Source organism: Xiphophorus maculatus, chromosome 23, assembly GCF_002775205.1.
Source record: "Xiphophorus maculatus strain JP 163 A chromosome 23, X_maculatus-5.0-male, whole genome shotgun sequence".
NCBI lineage: Eukaryota > Metazoa > Chordata > Actinopteri > Cyprinodontiformes > Poeciliidae > Xiphophorus > Xiphophorus maculatus.
Window position 1 is genome coordinate 17,198,583 of NC_036465.1, and position 22,096 is coordinate 17,220,678.

General features: G+C 36.4%; 1 protein-coding gene across 2 annotated transcripts; it reads left to right on the forward strand.

The window, feature by feature from the left end:
• Positions 1-12,839: 12,839 nt before the first annotated feature.
• Positions 12,840-20,131, forward strand: LOC102230438 (probable serine/threonine-protein kinase iksA). 2 transcript variants are annotated; one of them, XM_023328237.1, is made up of 10 exons: positions 12,840-12,924; positions 14,398-14,532; positions 15,009-15,105; positions 16,044-16,147; positions 16,259-16,342; positions 16,546-16,607; positions 16,851-16,940; positions 17,833-17,887; positions 18,195-18,383; positions 18,677-20,131. In XM_023328237.1, exons 2-10 carry the CDS (start codon positions 14,410-14,412, stop codon positions 19,643-19,645), a joined length of 1,773 nt encoding a protein of 590 aa, XP_023184005.1. In that variant the 5' UTR covers positions 12,840-12,924; positions 14,398-14,409; the 3' UTR covers positions 19,646-20,131. The 2 variants fall into 2 exon arrangements, with proteins under 2 accessions (XP_023184005.1, XP_023184006.1); XM_023328238.1 differs by having other exon boundaries at positions 14,401-14,532.
• Positions 20,132-22,096: the final 1,965 nt, after the last annotated feature.

Genomic DNA, 22,096 nt, shown 5'->3' on the forward strand with positions numbered 1-22,096 from the left:
GGCTGCATTCCATGTGATGATGAAACAATATAATCAGAGAACAAATAATTAAAGCACTTATAAAAACTAACAGCTCAAATCCTTTATGAGAGAATTAACTTATTAAATAGAAAGATTGGCTCAGTTATGCTTGCCGGATGTTTTCAACACAAAACCTTACCAGTTATTTTTAACTTGTTTATTTTATTCAGACTTGCAAAAGAAATCTGTATGCACTGAATTTAACTTGTCTTTTAAGTACCTACTAGCTATTTATTAGATAAAAATCCTTCATGTGCAGAGACCTATACCAATGTGATCTAAGAAAATTTCAATGAAAAGCTGATTTAAATTGGCAATATGGCAAATGTCTTGAGTGATGACACTTTTTACAGTAAAGTCATCATGACTTTATCACTGTCAGGATCTGTGTTTTTCTATGTATTTATTCTGAGTTTCCGTGTCTTCTGAGTTTCCATGTTGTCCTGTCTTCCCCTTGATTGTTCCCAGGTGTGTCTCGTTCCCTTGTTAACTCCTGTGTATTTAATGTCACCTGTGTGTCGCTGCGTCTCTGTCGGGTCCTTGTTGTTTGCAGCGTCAATCTGTCTAGACTGTCGTTCTGTCTACTGTGTTCACCTGTTGCTACCGGTGTTGAGCCGGCTTCCGCTCAGCCGTGCTGCCAGGTGTTTGGACTGTGCATTTCTGGATTATTTATCATTAAATCATCATTATTCACCTCAACCTGGTTCTCCAAGCTTCCTGCCTCACCATCTATACCGCAGTTCCTGACAATCACAATTTCCTACAACAGAGAATAACATTTCGGAACAGATTTGAATCAGGTTGGGCATTTTTCTGACTTGCTAAAGTACAGTCATGGCCAAATGTTAATATTTACAAAGTCTACTTCTTCAGTTTTTATAACAGCAATTTGCATATACTCCAGAATGTTATAAAGAGTGATCAGCGTAACAGCAAAAAATTGCAAAGTCAATATTTGCCTAGAAAATGAACTTTATCCCCCAAAACACATTTCAACTTCATTGCAGCCCTGCCTCAAAAGGACCAGCTAACATTGTTTCAGTGATTGCTCCATTAACACAGGTGTGGGTGGTGATGAGGACAGGGCTGGAGATTAATCTGTCATGATTAGGTACGAATGACACCACTGGACACTTTAAAAAGAGGCTGGTGCTTGGCATCATTGTTTCTCTTCTGTGAACCATGGTTACCTCGAAAGAAACACGTGCAGTCATCATTGCACTGCACAAAAATGGCCTAACAGGAAAGAAAATCACAGCTAGAAAGATTGCTCCTCAGTCAACAATCTATCGCATCATCAAGAACTTCAAGGAGAGAGGTTCCATTGTTGCCAAAAAGGCTCCAGGGCGCCCAAGAAAGACCAGCAAGCGCCAGGACCGTCTCTTAAAAGTGTTTCAGCTGCGGGATCGTGCTACCAGCAGTGCAGAGCTTGCTCAGGAATGGCACCAGGCAGGTGTGAGTGCATCTGCACGCACTGTGAGGCGGAGACTCTTGGAGCAAGGCCTGGTCTCAAGGAGGGCAGCTAAGAAGCCACTTCTCTCCAGGAATAACATCAGGGACAGACTGATATTCTGCAAAAGGTACAGGGAGTGGACTGCTGAGGACTGGGGTAAAGTCATTTTCTCTAATGAATCCCCTTTCCGATTGTTTGGGACATCTGGAAAACAGCTTGTTCGGAGAAGACAAGGTGAGCGCTACCACCAGTCTTGTCTCATGCCAACTGTAAACCATCCTGAAACCATTCATGTGTGGGGTTGCTTCTCAGCCAAGGGAGTCGGCTCTCTCACAGTCTTACCTAAAAACACAGCCATGAATAAAGAATGGTACCAGAATGTCCTCCGAGAGCAACTTCTCCCAACCGTCCAAGAGCAGTTTGGTGATGAACAATGCCTTTTCCAGCATGGAGCACCTTGCCATAAAGCAAAGGTGATATCTAACTGGCTCAGGGAACAAAACATAGAGATTTTGGGTCCATGGCCTGGAAACTCCCCTGATCTTAATCCCATTGAAAACTTGTGGTCAATCATCAAGAGACGGGTGGACAAACGAAAACCTAGGAATTCTGACAAAATGCAAGCATTGATTGTGCAAGAATGGACTGCTATCAGTAAGGATTTGGTCCAGAAATTGATTGAGAGCATGCCAGGGAGAATTGCAGAGGTCCTGAAGAAGAGGGGTCAACACTGCAAATATTGACTTGCTGCATTAACTCATTCTAACTGTCATTAAAAGCTTTTGTTACTCATAATATGATTGCAATTGTATTTCTGTATGGGATGACAACATCTGGCATACACACATGAAAACCAGAGGGCAGAAGATCATGTGAAAATATAATATTTGTGTCATTCTCAATACTTTTGGCCATGACTGTACATTTGCCATTTAACAGATTAAATTACACTCATTTCCATTTTGTTACCAAAACAAAATATAGTATTTAAGTTCAATGTTAAAACATCACAGTTGCTCCTGCTACATAAGTCATAATGCCCACACTTAAATCAAATAGACTAAATCAGAGGAAATCTCAAGACTGAACTGGTGTTTTTTGAAGGTATATAAGAAATAGAAACAATAAAAATCCCTATTTTGTTAACGATAAATATAGCAGCTGTGATTGCTGGGAGTTTTACACAAAGACAGGAAATGAGAACAAAAAGTAGGTACAGATATAAAGAACAATAATCTCCCCACAGCTGGTTTTAAAATGCATATTAAGGGACTGAATGCTTCATTTCCCCACCAGATGACAAAAGTCCTGTTGGCAATCTATTAGAGTTGAACACAAACACACAGCAAGAGCAAAAAGGACAAGATGACAACAGACAATAATAAGAAAGAAGGTTGAACTGCACAGATTGAGGTTAATGAACTAACAAAAAGACACATGATGGGATTTCACCCCACATCTCACCGCCTCGCAGGATAACTGTAGATGTGGTTTGTGACTGGAATCACAAAAACCACAGTGACATTCAGCCTACAGGCCAAATGGGCTAACAGGCTCTACCCTGCTTATCAGTTCACTTCACTGTCAACCAGCCCAGAGGACACGCACACACAAAAAGACACACAAAAGCTTAAGGGAAAAAGAGTAAGAGTAAAGAGTAAATAAATACTTACATTAATGAATGAGGATGTTTACTGACCAATGATCTGTCATCTCCTAAATGTAGTCAAAATTTTGTTATTGGAAACTCATCTTGTGCTCAACCTGTGTCCCTTGGAAACAAAAAGTGTTCTTTTATAGCTTGCATTAAAATAATATGCATTAACACACATTATCCAAGCCTGAGAATTAAAAAGAAATTTGGCAGAAGCAGTGATCTTTTTGCACAGCCATTAAAAAGTTCTCAAATCGATTTTATTGCCATCTCATATATGCTAATTGGTAGTGAAGTGTATTAATCAGGATCTAGTCACCTTTAAAAATGCCAATGTGAGAATGATCTTGAGGAAACTCTGATGACACAGGATTATTTTAAACTGGCCAATTATACGGATCTGTGCATGACCCTGGAAGAACCTGAAAGTTAAATTTTAAAAGGAATCTACAAGCAACTACAGAAACACAACTGTTCTGTGCTATTTATAGCATAGACAAAGTTTTACGTATTTGTTTTTTCTTCCATGTAAACATACACCAGCAGCTATGTATAAGCACAGTTTTCTCTACAGACACACACTTTCCATATTTGGAAAGCCTCGGTGTGTGTACCTTCTACTGTCTTTTAGCAGTTCAGACATTCATGCCTTGTATGTTTTTTGATCGCTCTCAGCGTAAAGCTCTATCTTAGAAATATGCTCTTGAGGCCTCAAGATCTAATATGTTATTAGACTCTATAGTGGATTTATAGTGGATGGAAAATGTTATTCAGCTAGTGTACTATAAAATATAAAATTCTGGAGGGTTTCTCTTGGGAATAAAAACAATACAAGTAGAAATCCAATCGCAATGCAGAGTATTTAAAAAAAAAAATCCCTTTAAACCAGAGTCAATGGCATACGATTGTGAAGAGACACAAATGACCCTGTAAAGCCATGCATGTGAAAGATTTGAAGGGGGAAAATGCTGATAAATCATAATTTACCCCAAAGAACAAAACCCGTGACAGTTTATGCTACGTGCATAAACTCTGAAAAATCTATGGAAAAAAAATATGTTCAGGGATTCAGGATGTTTAAACGTTTTTAAATTTATTTGTTTAACACATTTAGCAAACTTTGTCTGGACAGGTTGCCATCCCATCAAGTTGAAACAAATGTCACTCTATCAATTTGCAGGGAGTGGTTGAAATAAAAGAGGAGAGAAAGAGGGTTTACAGAGAGGAAGATAGAAAAAAGTAAAAGGAAAAGACAGGAAATGGAAGCTAATTTAAAAGGGAAACAACATGAGTAGAGTTTCATGCTCTTATTGTTTTTGCTATGCAATTAGCAAAAGTATTTGAGGATTAAACATGAGCACCCAGCTGGTTTTGTCAGTTAAACATGACGCAGCATTGATAGTTCCTCTCAATGCTGCAGTGCAATGCTGATTAGATTAACAAACCATTGAACAATGCAGAAGCTTCAGAGCTCATTACCAAACAACGTTTGTCACAGTAGAAAAACACCAATCATTAGTAATACAAAATCATTTACTATATTAAAATGGCATGACGTGACTGTAAGAGATCTTTGTGTGCAGAACAATATTGTTGCTCCTCTAAATGATCAGGATAAGCAACCTTTTGTCCTTTTTCACAAGTACAGTCCTTTGCTGGTATGCACAAAGTATAAACATATTTGTCCATTTTAAAGGGAAGAAAAATCACAACATAAGTTCTTTGCACTGTATGCATAATGTGATAGAATATATCTTTTGCTATAGTATTTGATTTAGTTAAACCATCAAAATTTCTGGCTACATACAGATAATTTCTCTGCAGAATATCGACATAAGCATGTTGCCATATCAGTTCATTCCTTTGTTTCTAGGTTGTTAGTTTTTTTCCTTGTGCTCTGTTATTTGTGGATTTAGAAATATGCTCTTAGATCTGTGGTAGTCTTTCCCCCTTGGGTTCTAGTTCCTTTTGAGTATTTGTTCAGAAATACAAACTTTGCATGTCTAGATCAAGTTTTCAGATTTCAGAAATCTGTAAGGGTTAAAAACATGTGTGCTGTTATGATGGGGCAAATCATCTTTCTTTAGGTAAATTTCTACAGCTGGTTCCCAAATTATAACAGATGGATGTGTATTGTCTTGCAGTACACATCCATCTGTTGCTGATTATAAGGCATTCAGTGATTTAAAAAGTTGATTTTAAGATGGTCTGAACTGTTCTTTCAGACTCAAAGGTTGAAGTGCACTAATCCCTTAAGTTATGTGCAGAGGTAGTTGCATCACACCACCACACACTCCTTTTTGGGGGGAGTTGGTGGAGGGGAAAAACACTCTTTTCCCCCAAACACACAAATGAACTTTTCTTTTTGAAAAATTGTGGCACACCAACAAGGCAATCCCCACTACTCTCAGCAAGACTGCCTTAAAATTAATATTTGAAGCAATTTGTCCAGCACTGCTGAAATATACAGCCTACCTAGCCTTAGACAATTGTAATAGCTAATAAATAACTTCTAATGTGAGAGTTGCTGCACCTGTTAAAGAGAACTGCCTATGATTCAGAATACTCACCAAGAACTCTGAATCAAAAAAGCGAGACTCCGGCACTGAATGTGAAGTCAGTTGGTTTTTTCACATTATAACTTGTTTTGTAGGTGTTTTTTCTTAGACAATTTATGGTAAAATAACATTACTGTCAGCTGCCAGATTTAGAGCAACATTATGGGGCGGCAACTTCTAGGATTATAGATCACGTCACACCTTTGTGCCGTAACAGTTTCAAACGAAATGATGCACTCTTCCAATATGCATATAGTGACTATCTGTAAGCTTTTGTTTTATCTAAATCACTCTCAGATCATCAAACTGAAACCAATCCACTTCTGACTTGCTCCAAATGACAGCTGACCAAGACTTTGGCAGAAGAATATACAGTAAATAAGTTTTAAAAAAATCTTATAAAGAATGAGAGCAATTTTGTGATAACTTAATTATTAATTTAAGAAGTTAGGATAACTGCTGTTCATTGTGAGGAACTACACTTGCCAAATAATTGCATTTTTGAAGGAAGCTCTTTGAGAGAAGGCGTGAGTAAAACAGGGAGAACATAAGTGAAGAACTCAGGGGAAAGGACAGAAAGGTTCATAGAAATTGCATTTTGATTTACTGCTTTAATTAGAGGCTCATGCCTGTTGCATGGTGAGGGGATTCCAATAAAATATTCAGCAATCCAATCAGAACCCTTGATTTCTCTTTTGGATTTTCACTAATGAAGAGATTCATAAGTCAGGCACAACCAGGATTTGTTTGACATTTTGTAGGCGTGTGTGCGAGTGTGTGTGTATGTCTCTATCTGATGTTTCAGAAGTTAAAATTAAAGTAGCTGTCTCAGAGTTTCTTTCAACAGTTATTCTCAAATGACCAAAGCAATGTGTGCTGCATAGAGACACATACATACAGAAACAAAGTCCAAGATAGTCTTTCAAAGAGTCCTGAGGAAGCAGAGTCAGCAACCCATAGATGCACACACAAGCAGATTGTTTATTGCTCTGCTTCTATGGCCCCATAAGAGATAAACAGCATAAAAGCAAAAGAGAATAAATGTACAGAAGATAAACAATTCTGTAAAACAAAACACACATAGACACAGACAGGTAAACCTTTTCGTACCACAGGATCCAGCCTGTGTCGTCCTTTCCTGTCCTGGGTTCAAACCTGGCCGACTTGAAGTAAGCTACTGATTATTTCATTGGCCTTAGGAGTGGGTACATTAGCTTACCATTCATGTCGTCTTGCCCTGGCCTCTTCAGCATTGTACTTCTGGATGATCCGGTACAGTCTTCCATAGTTTTTTGTTGTATTTCACCTGGCAGTATGTACTCTTCGTTCAGCATGCTGCCCTCTATCTTCCAGTTGTTGCCATAACTCAGTAACTTGTATGATGACGACAAGCAGCAACATGAGCTCAATGTTGTCCATTCTTGTGACACAAAGTAAATGAAGTCACATACACTTTTTAGATGTGACAATCCCCACTCTCTGTTGATTCGGCACTCTGCTCAGAGCAAGCACAAGTAGGGCGGGTATCTCAATATTCATTTGTAAAATAAAACAACACAAATGTTTCTCAATATTATTGAGACAAATATAGATTCATTCACATATAGAACTTCAAGAAACCATAATACCTACCCTTGAGGGATAAAAGAAGATTTTGACCAATTTAAGCATACACAGTTGTATAGAACAAAGACCTCACAGGCTGAAAAAAAGATAGACAGGAAGCAGATGAAAGAGCTGTGAAAAAAATGAAAGACTATGTGGAAGAAAATGCAAAGGGAGCAATTTAAAACAAGAGTAAAGCAGCAAAGACTAGTGTGAAACTGGTATTTTAGCCACTATAACGTTAGAAGTTGATTTCTGTTATAAAATGGTAAACATAGTATTTTAAACTATGACCAGTAACAACAACTATTAGATTTCTTCCAAACTCTAGCTAAGAATTGGGGCAGAGCCAGGGAACAATTGCTTCACTGACTGCCAATTTTTTGTCCTCTTCCTCTTGTTCTGATCCACATGTTTGTCTTTGAGTTTTTGTCCAGCACACCTAGCAAACTTCATCTTCATCAATCCTCCACAAAACCCCAAAATATCAGACTCCTTCCTGGTGCCATGTCTTTTCCATGAAAACAATGCACACACATTCAGACACCCATTTTGTGTTAAAGGAAACACAATTCGTCAGCACAGGCCACCTTCTTCCATTGGTCTGGGTTTGACATTAAAATGCAGAATGTTGGCAATGTCAGCTCTGGATAGGGGTCAGCATGGTAACACTGTTTGGTCTGCAACTCTGTAAAGCCAGGCACAATAAATTGAGACACATTGTGTATTCTGGTACCTTTCTATCAGTAGCAGCATTGACTTTGGCAATTTGAGCTAAAGTTGCTCAACAGTTGGGCTGAACTCCATCCTTTGCATCATGCAAGCATCAGTGCGTCTTGGGTGTTCATCTGTTTGCTACATAGACAATCTGGGCAAAAGTTGCAGACTGAGATACTTTGGCTCATTTGTTTAACATTCAAAGTTTGACCCATGTTTAGCTCAATTAAATCCTAAAATGTTCTAATTTTTTCAGCCCATCATCTTTAAGAAAACAATAATCACTTGCTGTCAAATATACCAGACACACAAACAGATGCTATGATGAAGATTATAAATATTGTCCACTTTACCTGTCAAACATCATAATGTTATTATTACTAGTAAGACTAGTATCTTATAATTTGTACCAACATTTTTAGCTTGAGGAGTTGGCTTCTGAATTAAAAAATACACCAGTACAAGGAGAACATGGAGATTCTATCTATACTTCAAGCTGTGTGACGTATTTCTACCCAAAATGCATTGATTATAGTCTTTTAGGGAAGCTACTTGTTTGCTGCAAAGCAGAAACTATCTATGTCTCAGACAGTGAGTGTGTCTACTGTTTGGGTAATCCAAATATCTCTCTGGCTTTGCGTCTATACATATCTACTGTAATTTGCCATTGTTTCACTGTCTACACACTAATTAATATGCATGGCAATTGTATAGTGCTTTGCATTTGATCATTATAATAACATATATTAGTGTTTGCATCACCAAATTATTCATCTGTTAATTACTTAGACATTCAAAGTGTAACATTTTGCTCTGCTGATGCAAAACACCAGCATAGGGAATGACAAAAACATGCCACAAACCGTTAAGACAGAGTAAAACTCTACCTATGGGAAATATCATCTTCAGTTTCTGTACAAATCCAATTTTGAGTTTGGAAAAAAAAATCCACATGGGACAATATGTAAATAGGCAAATGAGTATTTTCTTACAAATGACATGCAAAGGCATTACAGGTGAAAAAAGGCAAGAGATTTGGGTTCACATACCGTAAGCACACTAGAGCTTTAAAGCAGGAAGGTTCTGTGAAATCTGGCAGATTTTCAAAACACTGATCACACAGGTATATGCAAATATGGCAAATAGCCTGACTGTTTGGAGAATACAAATGACTTTAAGTAAGAAAACAGGTAAAACAGCTTTGAGTGTAAATAAGTGGTCTATAAAGCTATCAGAATGCTGCATTTATACAGCTCAGTTAATATTCATGTATATTTTTTCTTATTTTCTTTCATATTAAACTTAATTAGTAACTTAAGTAACTAGTAAGGGTTCAATTTCTGGCTTTGACATTTTTTCTAATTGGTTTAATATTTTTTGAAGTTACTAAACTTGCTGTGAATAAAGATCTCAGTCAAATATTGTAGAAGTGCACAGATGTAAAAAGCTGTTTTACTCTGTGTAAATTTTAAGACAAGTGAATTATCTTTTATAATGTCCTTTAATTCCTAAAAGGCACAGTAAAACAGCTCAGCTTCAATATCACTTTTCATGATTATGTGCAAAAAAATAGATAAATAAATAAATATATTGAAATATGTTTTTTCAGTCTAGGCAAGCAGGATTATGACTTTTCTTCTTGGAAGCCAAGGTTTAATTAAAGCAATTATTGTTCCCACTACTTCTACATATGCTGTTCTTACTCACACCCTTGCCAAATGTTAATGAAGTGGATAACCATTTGACAGATGGCCCATTAAGCAAACACTGGCAGCATATGCCTTGCTGCAGAAATTTTTGTAGTAGCCACAATTTGGCTAAACATTGACTAAACCCCAATATTTACTAAACACAAAACACACATTGAAGAAGCAGATTCTAAGCAACACATTTCTGCCTAGTTATGGCCACAGGTAATGATCTATAAACTCGAGAAAACAAAACATACCTATTTGTCTTATATCTGCAAGGACTGTGGAGTTTTAAACTGCTACACTTTAATGTTCTGGAGAGGATATCTATGCTGCAGTTTCATTCCTGACTTATGTGTAAAAAAACCTAAAGCGGTATTTTAGTTCAAACTGTTGCTTGTTTTCCTAGCTCAGAAGTTTTGTTAGCATCACTGCCAATTAAATACACACTGTTCTTTGCCATTTGTTTGAATTTAATGTTTCTGTAAAGTTTTCATATTTGCTAGCTACCTTATTAAAATATTTTTGATAAGGAAGCTCATCAAAACAAAAGTTTATCAGAAATGTATCTCTGTTTCACTAGATTTTTATTTCATCTGTAACTTATCAGCCCACACTTGCAGTATTAGGCACTGGCATGCACTTAAACCAATTGCATGCCTCAAAGTCATTCAGTAACTTTATGTAAATAGAACTTCACATACATACTGACTTTTAAAAGAGAAGTGCTAATATTATAGGTCTCAAGAATGATATAATACAACAGATTGAACATTTGTTTTATTATTCTTGCAATAAGATTAAACCAAAATTCCACAGCAAGGGAAAGAATGAACTACTTTTACTTATTCATTCAGTGGGTGATTTTTTGACTGGGTGATTATGTTTTGTTATTCTATTGTGTAATACTTGTTTCCTGGTATTCAACAGATTCAGTTGGTTATTTGTATCTGACTGAGTCCTGCAATAAATCTGTCCTTTTCAGGGACACAACCTTGTCTTTCAGATAAAACCATGACCGTTAAGGTGAAGTGGGTTGCAGAGGATCAATAATCAGAGCACGCTGAAAACTCAAATTGATGTGGTCTTTGATTTTTCTCAACTCCTCCATCACTTTGGCAGCCGGCCATTGTAGTAAAATGCTTGTAGACGTAGATTTTCGCAAGGCAAAGTTGACAGCCAAACCTGCTACTGCATTTAGTCCTTCAAACACATCGTTACTCATATGTGTGCAGTGTATTGATTAATTTAGAAATGCATCGCTTGCCAAAATATATGTTGCTTTCTCTTTCTTTTTTTTTTTCTTTGTTTTAGATGTGTAGTGGTGTCTGTGAAAATACAAAAGACACATGAGTTTGGAAAATGTCTTACTTTCTACCTGCAATTATCTAAGTTAATTTGATTACTGCAGCAGTTCCCTCATATGTCTGCCTAAAAAGTCAAACAGCTGCAGTGCCATGCTGCTTGCGTTCTCAAGAAAACTAGAAAAGTAGAGCACATCACCCTCCTCCTAAAGTTCTTACATGGACTCACTGTAGCTCATAGAAAAGACTTTAAAATACTTCTGTTAGTTTAAAAACCATAAGCAAACATGGAGAAGAGCATTCGGTTTTTCTGTTCCTCTAATCTGGAAAAAACTTCCTGAATACTGCTAAGGTGCTGAAACATTTAAATCAAGGCTAAAACTCCATTTGTTTATAGTATTAATAAGTGAACATACAATAATTCTAGACATGATTTCAACTTTGCATTATTTTACCACTGTCATGTGATGTTTCTTTTTTTTTGTTCATTGATTTTCTTTTGCACTTCGAACTGCTTTATTGAAGAAATGTGCGATGCAAATAAACTTGACAACTTACTTGCTGGTTCTGAAAAAAACATTTTGGACTAATCCCTACATGCACACTTAATTTACTCTAATACTGCTTGATCACAAGTGGTGAAATGTTGTCTATGCTTCCACTCTGGATTCTTTATCGTTTTATCTGGTTTGAGAGTTTGATGTCATACTAGGATTTATCATTGGGAGATGCTACAGCTGTGTGGAAAAAAAACCAAACAACGCAAGGACAGACGGGAGAAACAGAATGTGATTGATATTGTTTGACTTGCAAACATTTGTGCCAAATATTGCTGTTCTCCCTTCACATCTCATTACATTACTTGGTGTGATGCTTGTCATAATGACAAAATGGCTGTCACCCTGATATAATGACTCCTGTTATGACAGAAAGAAAGAAAATGTTCTTCCACAGGCATTTTGGTGGTTGAGAAAAAGTCATTAACCTGAGATTTGCTTCCTGGCATTTGCATTACAGAACCCCCCACCACCACCACCACCACTAAATTACGTTGTTAGAAGCACTGAGCCACAACCTCATGTTTATAGGCCGAGCTTTTGTACGAAACCCTTGAATAAAGTCATGCATGTGCTCATTATATCTGGCAAGCTGTCTGTATTAAATCAGCTGTCATGACGTTTATTTAAATTAATTGCTGGAGAGAGAGAATATATGAATTACTTATAGATTTATATAACCAACAAAATTTGAAAAATCAATTAAAGCAGCATTGTTTTTTATTTTTATATTTTTGTTTTCCATCTACATGTAAACAAACATCTATATTGTTTTTTTTGACAGAACATTGGATGCCTCAACTGGCTTGTGGCAAACTTTTGCAGACAGCTGCTGTCAGCCAGTTAAACAACTTTTTTATCTGAGCATATTTCCAGAACACACATGCCTAATGCAGCTGTGATGTTCATTTGGTAAACTATAAAATCTAAAAAAGGATTTACTTCCTTAAAGTATGGAAGTAAATCCTTCCATACTTTAAGGATGGAAGGATCCTGTCTCCAATCTTTATTTGAGCTATTTATAAGTCTCACATTCTCCAACTATCTCCAAGTATGCTGCATATTGTTCAAAATGTTTATGAATAAAAAGTAGAAAAAGGCAACCTCACTCTTTGGAGAATGTTGTTCTAATGCAAATAACCTTAGCTCTAACTATGAAAGAGAAACATATTCACACAGACAACATGCAAAGATATGTAAAGCCCTGAGGTAGAGGTAAAGAGAAAGTGAAAGTGATTTTAAAACCTGCTGCAAAGAGCACAATGAGAGAGAGAAAGCGAGCGAGAGAGAGAGAGAGAGAGAGAGGAGTGAAACGAGGACATTTACAACAGTCATTTTCAGTCTCAGCGGATAACGTTCGTCAGGTAAGAAGTAACTCAAATTGTTTGATGGAAAGATGAAAATTGGTGGTGTGACTACAAATTATGCATCACAAAGTCTACTTTTGAGTTTGCTTTGATTTTGTTGAAAAAGGCTTCTGTCGCCTGTATCTTGTTTTGTTTGATCAAATCCAGCTGATCATAATTCTGAACACAAGTAATTAGAGTCTTAGTGGTTGGTTGGAGGAAGAAACTTTTAAAGTGTAAACTTTAAAAAGGGCTCCACATTTTAGCTGTTCTCATGAAACTGCCAAAACAAACTTAAGGTGTGTTCATATTACACAACTTCAGTGGTGCAAGAGGTATCAAAAAACTACAGACAAAGTTTAACATGCTCAGATAGTTTATTTAAACAGAACAAATAGTTTAAATGTAAGCTGAGTATATTTCAGTGGTGAAATAATTTATGGATGATTGTAAAAGTATATGCAATATTTGGTAAAAAATAAAGATGCAAAACAAGCAAAAAAAAAAACAAATTTTACTTATATTGTTAAGTAGCTTCAGAGAGAGAGAACCAGAGCGAGAGAGATAATATACAGGAACTAGCTTTATGGACTCCTATAAAGAGCCATTAGGCTCCCTCCAATAAAGATATGGCTACCTACACTGCTTTAAAGATTTGAACTTTACTCATGTCATCCCTATTGCTACTGTGACGGGGTTCTATTATGATTTAGTCAAACAAAATGACTGTTCCAAGTCGGAGATCGTTTTGCTACCTAAAGTGGAAAAATTGGAAAGTTACAAATGTATATCCAAAGTCTGATTTAGTATTCATAGAAGCATGGAAGAAGGACGAAGGTACTGCAAAACTGTAACTCGACACTTAATTCAGATTCCAGTTTTTCCTGTTTCTCTGTTGAAATGTGCCAACAGGTCTCCCAAAGAAAACAAAGAAGAAAAGAAAAGTATTAGCTTCGTCAGTTCTTTGTGTTTAGAGTCTGTTAAGTGTCCCAACAAAGCATTCAAGTTACTGAGAAACTCAAAAGTTTCTCAACAGTCTTGTAAAATTGAGCCCCACAGGCGAACACCACAGTTTCTATGTCAAAACTACACAACTCCTCTTGGTGGCTGTCCAGTTCTGTAAAATAAGAACACAACAAGGTCAATATGGTCTGATTAAACCTTCCAGTGGCTTCCTGTGTTTCCGTATGAGTACCACAGAGCGTGCACAAGACTCTGGGAAATTAATCTGACACTAAAGAATAAATAGATATAAGAAACATAATTAAACTAGAGAAACAAGGAAAAATTAGACACAAAAGATAAACATGCTAAACTAGAAAATCTAAGAAAGAACTGAACCAAAGTAAAACAGGAACATGACTGATGTAATCAAAGAAAATGAACTAATGGACACAGAATGCAACAAAACCAAGTCAAAGAACCGAAAGTCCTGACACTTCCCTTTTAACAGTAAAATGTCTTGCTTGTTTTTTCAACTTTTGCTACCAGTAGTTAACAAAGATGGGGAAGGAACAAAGTAAACTGGCACAGGAAGGATACGTGGTATCAAAAAAAACTGAAAGTGACATCACTGCTACAAAAGATGACGACACATATTTTATAAAGATGATTCATCTGACAGAGGTAAGACTTCAACTGTATGTACACTAAATTAAGTAATAAATCATTCGATGGAAGGAAGGTTCTGCCCCTGCTTTTAGTAATAGTTTAATTTAGTAATTAAACATAATTTATCATTCAGAAGCCACTTGGTGGTCGATGCAATAAACTCCACTTCTTCTTCGGTTGAACAGTTGAGTCGTTATATCTGTTAACTAAGATGATTTTCTGCTTGCAGATAGCTAAAACACAACATTTCAGACCAGAATATTACATCAGAACATAAATGAAAGAAAACATGTTTAATGTAGAAATGTTGGCTTAACGTAAAGTATGTTTATTACCTGATTAAAGCTTGATATTTTCAACAGTTTCTTTTAATCTGACCAACAAGCTTCATCAAAATGCATGTTGGAATTCATGACTACATATTTTTATTTGATGGATGGAGAATATTGTTAGACCAAATCACTATCTTGCAACCATGCTTTGCCTTGCAGCTTCCCAGACAGGCTCTTGCTGCACTGATGTCAGAGATTGAAGTTCTTCGGCAAACAAACCACCCTCATCTTACAAATATAAGAAACTCGTTTAAAGGTATGTTGCTTTATGTTTAAACCATGTTTTAATGAATACATCTATTTTTTATTTAGAAATGTTGAAATATGAAAAAGTAACAACAAACCCACAAATTGAAAATAGGTTCAAGGTTATAGGAAATCATTTTCAACTATAGGCATGAGTTGATTCTCTGCGGGTTCATCGGCTTTCTCACACAGTCAAAACACATGACTGTCAGGTTGGTTAATCTCTCTACATTGCCCTTAGGTATGGCTGTATGTGTCTGCATGGTTGTTTGTCCTGAATGCTGTTGTGTTTTCTTGTGATGAATTGTCAAACTGTCCATCTCTCACCAAATGACTGCAAGAGATTGGCATCAGCGACATGGCAAGAACAAGAGGGTACATGGATGGATGGATGGATGGATGGATGGATGGATGGATGGATGGATGGATGGATGGATGGATGGATGGATGGATGGATATAGTAAATTCTTAGAGGACACTATATGAAATTCAAAAATGTATATGTACTTGAGCTCTGTAAGCTTTTTGTCTGTTTCAGAGCTAATAAATTTAAAAAACAAAAAACTATAATTCAAAACAAACTTTGTGAATGGCATCATTTTCTGTTAAACTTTCAAGGCTCTTGCTATTTCAACTTTATTGTCTTTAAAAATATGTAATTCCACAGACTGGTGTGTATTTTGTGCACATTTGAGCTTCCTTATATAGCAGTCTTGTACAGAACATTGCTATTTAAGGAATGTTTATTACAAACATTTTACAAATCAGAGCTCACAATACAACAGAATATGACTTTTTCATAGTTGAACATTTCTTGGACACTAACTAACCCATCTTGTTATTACCCAACAAGAGTTTAAGGAAAGAAGCTATACAACAACCTATTAAGTTGCATCCTTGACAATGAAAAAGAGCTAAACTAAAAGTACTTGTGTGTGTGTCATTAAGATGAAAATCAAAACATCTACTACATAATACTGAAGGAGTGCCAGGGTGGGAGTCTTGCTGATGTTGTTGGAAAGAATCCAGAAGAGCTGCCACAAGAGAGTGAGGTAAACTAAATACATTTTAAGACATCTTTTATTGAGATTCTGACACAATTCAGATTTTTGATGCCAAGAAAGGGGAAATCATTCCTTTTCTATTTGCTGTCTGTTACCTAGGTACTAAGCTGGATTGTTGAGATCTGTATGGCTCTCAAAGTCATTCATGAGGCAAATTTGCTTCACAAAGATCTGATGCCAAAGGTACTGCACATACTACACAAGCAAGTGGAAAGGCTGCATTTTAATTTTGCATTTTAATATTAAAAAAGAACTTACAAGTTGTCTTCTCAATATAATGATGTTGTAATGGATTGACAAGACATTCAACATAATCTTTTGAAATACTTAAAATATTTACCCTTCTTTGACTATTTCTTATAGACAACTTTTTCCGTTTTCTATAGAACATATTGTTGTCAGAATTTGGATTGGTGCATTTGGGTGGATTTGGAAATATTCATGAAAGGTAATATTATTCTCAAAATCTATAGTCTGCCAACACCTACCTCTGGCTTTACAATAATTGTAGCAATCATTGGATGTTTTCATTGAACATCCTACTGTTCATGTTTATACTACCTCTATGGAGTCACAAAATACTAATGACATGTTATGCTGTACTGCTAAATAGGAATTTGTCATGTTTGTCAGCTTGTTTTCAAAGAAGAAATTTAAAATGTGAATTATATATTTTATGTTTTTCTCACAGTTCAAAAGGCCCGTCTACCACAAACTCAAATCCAACAATAAATTACCTAGCTCCTGAAGTCTTTACGGGGGGAACTTATGATGGAAAAAGGTACTTTTTTTTTACAGTAATATTAAATTAGTTTAAGGTTACATTTTGGTGTTTTCTAGAGTTTGCAAATAGTCACATAATGTTCTTGTTTATTTTAAAAAATATATTAAATAACAATTTTTGCTTGCAGGTTTTAAAGGCATTTGATAATTTTCCCTTAATATATCTTGTTGTAGATTATGCATTTCTTTTGTTCAGCCTATAAGAATAAGAGTTGTTGGCTAATTTTATTTAAGTAGGCCGGTTACTACAAGAAATAAAAGCTGAAAAGTCCATTAGAAAGATCAGAAATATGTCACTAACACAACTGGCTATTAAAAAAAATGAAGAATAATGATCATATGAACCTTTGGGAGTTCTCCCATCAGTCTATCATGGTAAACAGTAAAATGATCTGCACTTGTGAAGCACTTTATCAAGTCCAGAGAACGCCAAAGTGCTTCACACTACATTCATGCAAACAATCACACACTGGTGATGGTAAGCTACTACACTGTAGCCACAGCTATCATATGCAGCAATCCCATTTAATATTGGTAATATGTGTTAATATGTGAAAAGCTGAAAAAAGCAACTATTTTTTCTTTTAATTTTTTAAACTTTGAGTTAACTTGAAAACATAACAGAAAATCCTTTTTTCATCCACATTGAAAGCATAATTGATGTAAAATTGGCTGCATCCAATTTGCATATGAATACATAAATAAGCTGTGTTAAATAATTATATCTTTTTTGTTTTAATAAACCAATCAGAAGAAAAGCAGAACATATTACACAATCTCCACTCATATCTTATAAAAACAAAGTCAGATGTGTAGTCACCTCAACAGTAGATTCATTATATTAAATATTTTGAGATTTTTTTTCTCATGTTTGTCCTGTATTTATTTAGTGACATCTGGTCGCTGGGATGCATACTGTATGAGCTCTGCACGAAACAGAAAGCAGTAAGTTAACAACACTGACTTGAAATATGTAAAAACAAAGTCTGCCTAGTTTTGGGTGAAAGTCAGCATTAAAGGCATTTTTTGTATAGTTTTATTTCATTTTTTACTTGTGGATAATGTCTACAGTTCTGATACAAAATACAATTTGGTACCAGGTCAAAATGATATTAGAACAGCAGGTCTTTCAATTGTTCTTTTAAATTTGGCTCTCAAGGCTTTAGTACATACGTTTTATACAGTGACAAAAAATTTGCTTATATGTTGAAAGTTATAAAACCTTGCCTGGTATTGATTTTTTACTTTTCAGTTCTCTGCAGAGACTACAATCAAGCTCATGCCTAAGATAATTAGTGGTGTTTACCAGCCTCTTCCAAGCCATTTTTCATTTGAGCTTTGTGATCTCTTGAGTGACCTTCTGAAAAAAGAGCCTGAAGAAAGACCAACAGCCAGTGAGATCCTGCTGCGCCCTATCATCATCATGTGTCTTAGAACCAAGGTAGGATATTTCCATTTTTCCAATTATTGCAGTGTAGTCTAGAGGTGCCAAAGTTCAAGAACTAATGTTCAGAAACATCTCTGCATCTATACACCAGAATCAAATAGCTGAATTCTCTCAGTTGGCTCTGCTGAGGCCTGGTAACTAGCAGTCCATTTGATTCAGGTGTGTTAGAAAAGAGACGCATGGGGCGTAAGGTAGTGCATAGACATCTGCAAGTTGCTCTCATCTCAGGTGTGCTTCTACTCTTTGTGTGGAAACTGACTGTGTTTGTTTTTTATTTGTTGTTTTAGTGCCAAACAACTGTGGAGGATCTTCAGATGAAGCTGGAGAAGCTGAGAGCTCTGGCAGATGGTCTGGAGCGTGTTCATGAAGGCACTACCATCGGCAGCCTGACAGGAGGAGTGATTGGAGCCGTGGGAGGAATTACATCCATAGTGGGGCTTATTCTGGCACCCTTCACTTTAGGAGCCTCACTTATTGTCACTGGAATTGGTGTGGGGGTGGGTGCTGTTGGTGGGGTCACTGCTGGTGCCTCAAACATCACAAAAATGGTCAACCAGTCTTCTGATCGTAAAGCAGTTCGCAGTATCATTAAAGAAATAGAACAGAAAATTAGTGCAGTGGTGACATGGCTCTTGGAGATTAACAGTGGTCTGCAGGCCATCAAAAACCAGTGTCCACAAACACCTGGCACTGATAGCAAGTTTACAGAGGACAAACTGATGAGTGTTGGTGTTAGGGCTGGAAAAGGGCTTGGAGGCATTGCTGAACTGGTCCGGTTAGTTAGAGTGGCTAACATTGGCAAGCTTGCTGCACAAACATGCAGGGTAGTGCGTTTGGCAGAAGTGGCAACAGGTGTGCTGTCTAGTTTGTTTGTAGCTGTGGATATTTTATTCATTGCTTTGGATGCAAAAGAGATTCAGCACATTAAGGAAGCCAGGGAAGCAGAGAAGCGAATTGAACCTCCTTCTGCCTCCGAGTCTGAAACTGGAGACTCAATGTCAGTCTCTGATCAGGCAACACTGTTGTCAAGCTCACTGATGCAAGAGTCTGACAACGGTGAAAGTGACCTAGTGGCAGAGGAAGCGTCTTCCCCACCAACTGAAATCAAATCTGAGATCATGAAATTTGTCAAATCAGTCAGGAAGGCAGCACACAACCTGGAGCAAGTCCTGGGTGAGTTAGCCACCATCATTTCATCCATCTCTTTGTTTCAGGAAGATAATGATCTGGAATGGCAGAATATGGAATTCACATAAGCAAAATCACAGCTTTAAAATGTTGTGCTAATTATGTTTGTGTTTTGAATTACATTTGTTATATTGTACAGCAACACATCAAATTTTTGTATGGGGAAATGTGCCATAATTGGTAATTAATTAGTATTATTTTATCCTCAGCAGAATTTCTCCTCCTTTAAGTTTTCAAACTACTAAGAACTGAAATTTATGACTTAGATTTTCTTTTACAAGTATTACTAGATTGTGTTGAAATTCTCACAAGCTTTCAAAAGAAACTCTAATCAATCATTTTGAAAATTTCTTAATATTATTAACAAACCATGTTTTCAAATATTATCACTGTTTGTATGTTTGTTTGAAAATGTGAATATTCTGATGTTATTCTAATCAAATATTTACATATATGTAGTATATAAAATATACAAAGATATTTTTTGGGTGCAAGGATAATTATTAATACTTCAACAATCACTGTTTGGACGATATTGAAGAAAATAAATATATTCTAAAACTTCTGTATAAATGTCTTGTACTATGTGCTGTTGCTTTTGGAATCTCATATAATTATTTGTCATAAGGCTCGAGGTACATGCACATTCTCCAGGTTGGTCTTACATTCTCAAGCTGTGGTACAACTGGTGGTTTTCTTACAGACAGAGCTGCTTTCTCATATTATCCTTTTTGAACTGACATGTATGATATCAAAAGCACCATGCCGGAGCTTATTTAAACCTCACATTTACATTTGCCAAGAACTTAATCTTCACTCAGATTGCATGCAAAATGTAAATTTTCATATTTTTATACAGATTCTCAATTGAATTTAGCCACATTCAAGTCTTTTGCAGTATTTTACAGGTTCTCTTACAAGATTTTGCATCATACACCTTCCCATTTACTGTGACCAGCTTCCCTTTAAAAAGTACCCCATTACCTCTCTGTTTCATGATGGAGATTATTTTTTTAGGGCGTTCATTTTCTGTCACACAAAGCACATGCAGGGCACATTTCTGTCAATATTCACACAGTGGACATTTGTTGTTAACAGTGTTTATTCTGATGGGGTGATTATGCATGTGTTTAACTGTTTTAATTTCATGTGCATGATTCTTACTCAGATTTTATTTTTACTGCATTCGCAATAAAACATCATAGTTTTAATCCACTATGGTTATTTGGACCTGGACAAATTGCTTAACGTTGCTTGATGACGGTCAATATGTGGAGTTGTGGCTGTGCCTGGAAGTGGCCTATAAGCTGTTTCCTAAATCTGCTAGTGAGGTTGAACACCTGAAAAGTGTAGAACTCAGTCTGCAGTAGAAAGGGAACATATAGCAGCCGGAAGCAACGAAAGGACAGTTTGTTTGATTGCCAGGTGAAGACGACCGATCGGCATGATCTACCGTTCCGTTCCTGCAGCAGAAAAAAATACAATCAGTGGAAAACATCATGTTAACAGCAGAGCAGAGATGAACCTCTCAAGCTTCTGTGAATTCTGTTTTCTACTGACATCTGCAGGGTTTGGCCTCGTAGGTCGCAGAGGAGATTGGCTGGCTCTATGGACTTCTTCTGGCCGGCACCTGTTTTTGTTTACAGGTAGTGACACGACGGAGCCCATTGATGAGTGAGAGCTGCATGTAGTGGATCTCAGCTGTACTGTGGTGCGACAGAGTCAATAAACACGGCTGCAGGAATTTATCTAAGAGGTTCCATCTTCTCCTGAATTGAACTGACATGGTTGTAGCTTTTTAAGAGTCATTTTTAACTGAAAATATAGAGAACAATCTCATCCCGGACTGTGATGACATTTTATAAAGTTGTTTTAAGTTTAGTTTTTAAATAAAACACTTAACTATTGAAATATATTGGTGATTGTCTACAATATGCCTCTGCGAGATGTATAAGGAAGGACTCTAAGATAAACTTAAATAAGTAAACATACTAAATAATCCAAATAAATTCACATATTAATTAATCTATCGTACAGACCGGTCTGGAGGAACAAAGAAACTGCAGTAATTCTGTCTCTTCATAGCAGTGAAGGCAGCATATGAATAGATTTCCATATTTGGCTTTTCTATGCTTAACCATCACTTCTGTACAAAGGTGCATTCGTTCAAATGCACCTCAAGCGTCCATATAGAATAATACACATTTATAAGATATTACATACTTTCCAAATATGAAGTTTTACGGTTTCTGCTACATGTTTAAATGGCTCAAAGCTGCAGTAAAAGGAGCAAAGCAGTTAAATGACCACCGCATTTTTAACTGGAATATGAAGAACAAACTACTTTCAATTTCTATGAAATTGTCAAGTTTGTATTAATTAGCAGCTAAATCTTAATATCTGTTGGGTTAATAATCTGACACCCCAAGTCATCACAGCTGTTCTGTTTACTGTTGCTGATTAATATGCACTGACGTTTGTGTTTTTCAATTCCTGTTTAGGAGAACAGACACTGAATA